General features: G+C 46.8%; 1 protein-coding gene across 2 annotated transcripts in view; it reads left to right on the top strand.

Annotated features, from left to right (window-relative positions):
• The window catches only part of naxe (NAD(P)HX epimerase), a 13,707-nt gene continuing 11,154 nt past the window's right edge, over nucleotides 1–2,553 (top strand). The window contains exons 1-3 of one of the 2 annotated variants that reach the window (XM_061254213.1): nucleotides 1–385; nucleotides 1,329–1,512; nucleotides 2,047–2,155. In XM_061254213.1, coding sequence (XP_061110197.1) covers nucleotides 1,343–1,512; nucleotides 2,047–2,155 — 279 coding nt within the window. In that variant the 5' untranslated portion in view covers nucleotides 1–385; nucleotides 1,329–1,342. Of the gene's footprint in view, nucleotides 386–1,295; nucleotides 1,513–2,046; nucleotides 2,156–2,553 lie in introns of both variants that reach the window. The other variant, XM_061254214.1, reaches the window with a different exon arrangement.

Genomic DNA, 2,553 nt, shown 5'->3' with positions numbered 1-2,553 from the left:
AGCTTGCATATGGCTGTTATTCTAATATTTGTGGTCTGCAGCCTGGCGTCTTTCTGACCTTGCCAAATAAATGTACCTTTCTTTTCAGGTCAGGTCATAATTATTAATTTAGTCGAACATTGGTAATTTTTTGGTACGCAACGCAGCCCGCAGAACCCAGCCAAAGACTGTCCTGAACTTCGCTAACGTTAAACGCAGCCCCTAACCCTGGAAGTGTTCGAATAAAACTAATGTTATCGGAAGCAGTTTCGCAGCTAAAAAGTGGTTGTCCAGAAATATCCACAGCTTCTGGAGATTGTATTTACTGCTGTTTATAAATTGTGTTGCCTGGGAATTTAAGGAGACACTATCCCTTGCGTTTATACAACTAAGGCGGTGACATCTGGTAAGTTGCGCTGCGCAATCGAGCAACCAGTTATCACACGCTTTTGTTTCGTGTTGCGGGAACTTGCAACACAGCCAAGAAGTAGCCTGTAGCGCATTAAATAACAAGAGTAGCTAGCTAGCTGACTTGGATTTTAGGTAGCTTGGTTTGCCAGCACGTTTGAAAATAATATAGTCAGCTTAATACAGCAAACAATGTACTTTATCGTGTTGAATATTGTGATACAAATATAGTTTTCTCCGTGACAGCAGTTAAACTTAATGCTTAGTTCAAATGACGACAAATCCAGGACTGCACGAAAGTGAAGTTTTGTTGTGAGGTTGCCATATCTGCCAGGTCGACAGATTCACCTTGTACAGTGGTTCCCAAACTCGGTCCTTGAGTAAGCACAATTTGAACATGGTAATTATATTCTGCCGGCTGTTTCTGACATATTGTGGTTTGAGGTAAATAATCAATCTTAAGATGAAAAGCAAGCACCTAATTAAGAAATGTGAACAATAAACTCATTAAAATAATTCAATGGCAATTGTGGTTGGAACAAAAACCTGCATACACAGGGGTACTCCAGGACAAAGTTTGGGCACCGCTGACCTAGTTCAAGGTCTGCCCAATCATGTGACATGGAGGGCTGGGAGTAGTCAGGTTTTTATTCCAACCAATCACTGCACCAGCTGATTTCACTAATTAACACACCCTCAACCAGAGAGGGCGGAACTAATAAGTGTAATCAGCAGGCGTAGTGATTGGTTGGAATAAAAACCTCCATAGCACATCATTGGGCACTCCTGACCTGGGCTGTGTTTGAAACCGCATACTTCTCCTTGAAAATTTCAAAGAAAATCAGTCCATTTAGTACGAGTAGTATGCAGTTTTGAGTCAAACCATTGTTGAGTGCCCGTTTCTGTAGGCTACTGGGCCGACCTCGGTGAATGTGTTTCAGAACGCAAGCCCTGGATGTTGGGCTTGCGGGCTCTTCTGGGGATCGGGTTCCTGGTGACATCACGAGGCAGAGGGGCCCTCTCTCAGAAAGGGGCGTGCCCAGTTGTCAGTGGGCGTAACCTCCTGAACAAGGATTGCCCTGGACACCGACTTTCCACCATGACCCAACCAATAAAATACCTTGGGTGAGTACTAGCCTGCCTATTGCCGTGAGCCCCGATATGAGAGGAGGTATCTTGTGCCGTCAAGATGTGTACTTATTTTTGTTAAGGTTAGTAAACTCTTCTGATTGGTTTATACAAGGGCCACTGCTGTTGTGCCCATTAGGCACATACAAAGCGATATAAATCTACTTGCACTGGATACAGAAAGTTACTCCAGACTGTCACAAATTACTGTGAGCAATGATGTGAACAGTAAGGGATAGGGGAGGGCTTTTGTGTGAGATCAGAGATCATTCCGTGTCTATGTGTGCCTGTGTGTGTGTGTGTGCGGTGCGTATGTGCTGTGTGCGTGTGTGCGGTGCGTGTGTGTGTGTGTATGTGTGCGTGTGTGTGTGTGTGTGTGTGTGTGTGTGTGTGTGTGCAAGCATGTGTGCGGTGCGTGTGTGTGTGTGTGTGTGTGTGTGTGTGTGCATGCATGCATGTGTGCATGCATGTGTGCGGTGTGTGTGTGTGTGTGTGTGTGTGTGTGTGGTGCATGTCTGTGTGTATGTGTAGGCAGGAGGAGGCCCAGCGCATCGATGAGGAGCTGTTCACAGAGTACCGCTTCAGTGTGGACCAGCTGATGGAGCTGGCAGGACTGAGCTGTGCCACCGCTGTTGCCAAGGTGATGCCTCTGCCTCTATGTTATAGTTTCCCAGCTGACTCTTATCCAGAGCAACTAAGCAGGGGCCAACCCCCCCAGGAGCTATGTGTGGTGAAGGGCCTTGCCCAAGGGCCCAACAGCTGTGCAGATCTTATTGTGGTTATACTGGAGCTTGAACCATCTTAGCCACTCGGCTACTGACTGCCCACACACACCACACTGCTCCTCTGGTGTGGTGTGTGTCTACCACACCAACTTTTCTGTAACTGTGTGTATACACTTTGTGTGTTTGTAAGTCTTGTCCCGTGAACTCAGTTTCAGTAACTCTTGTCCTGTGGGTCCTGTGTACGTGCTGTCCTTCTCCTGTCCTGTACAGCCAGTGTGTGCACGCTGTCCTCAAACTCCTCCCTCTTGCGGTC

Source organism: Conger conger, chromosome 9 (assembly GCF_963514075.1).
Source record: "Conger conger chromosome 9, fConCon1.1, whole genome shotgun sequence".
In the NCBI taxonomy this organism is placed as follows: domain Eukaryota; kingdom Metazoa; phylum Chordata; class Actinopteri; order Anguilliformes; family Congridae; genus Conger; species Conger conger.
Note: the sequence above shows the minus strand (reverse complement) of the source record. Positions and strands in the feature narration are given on the sequence as shown.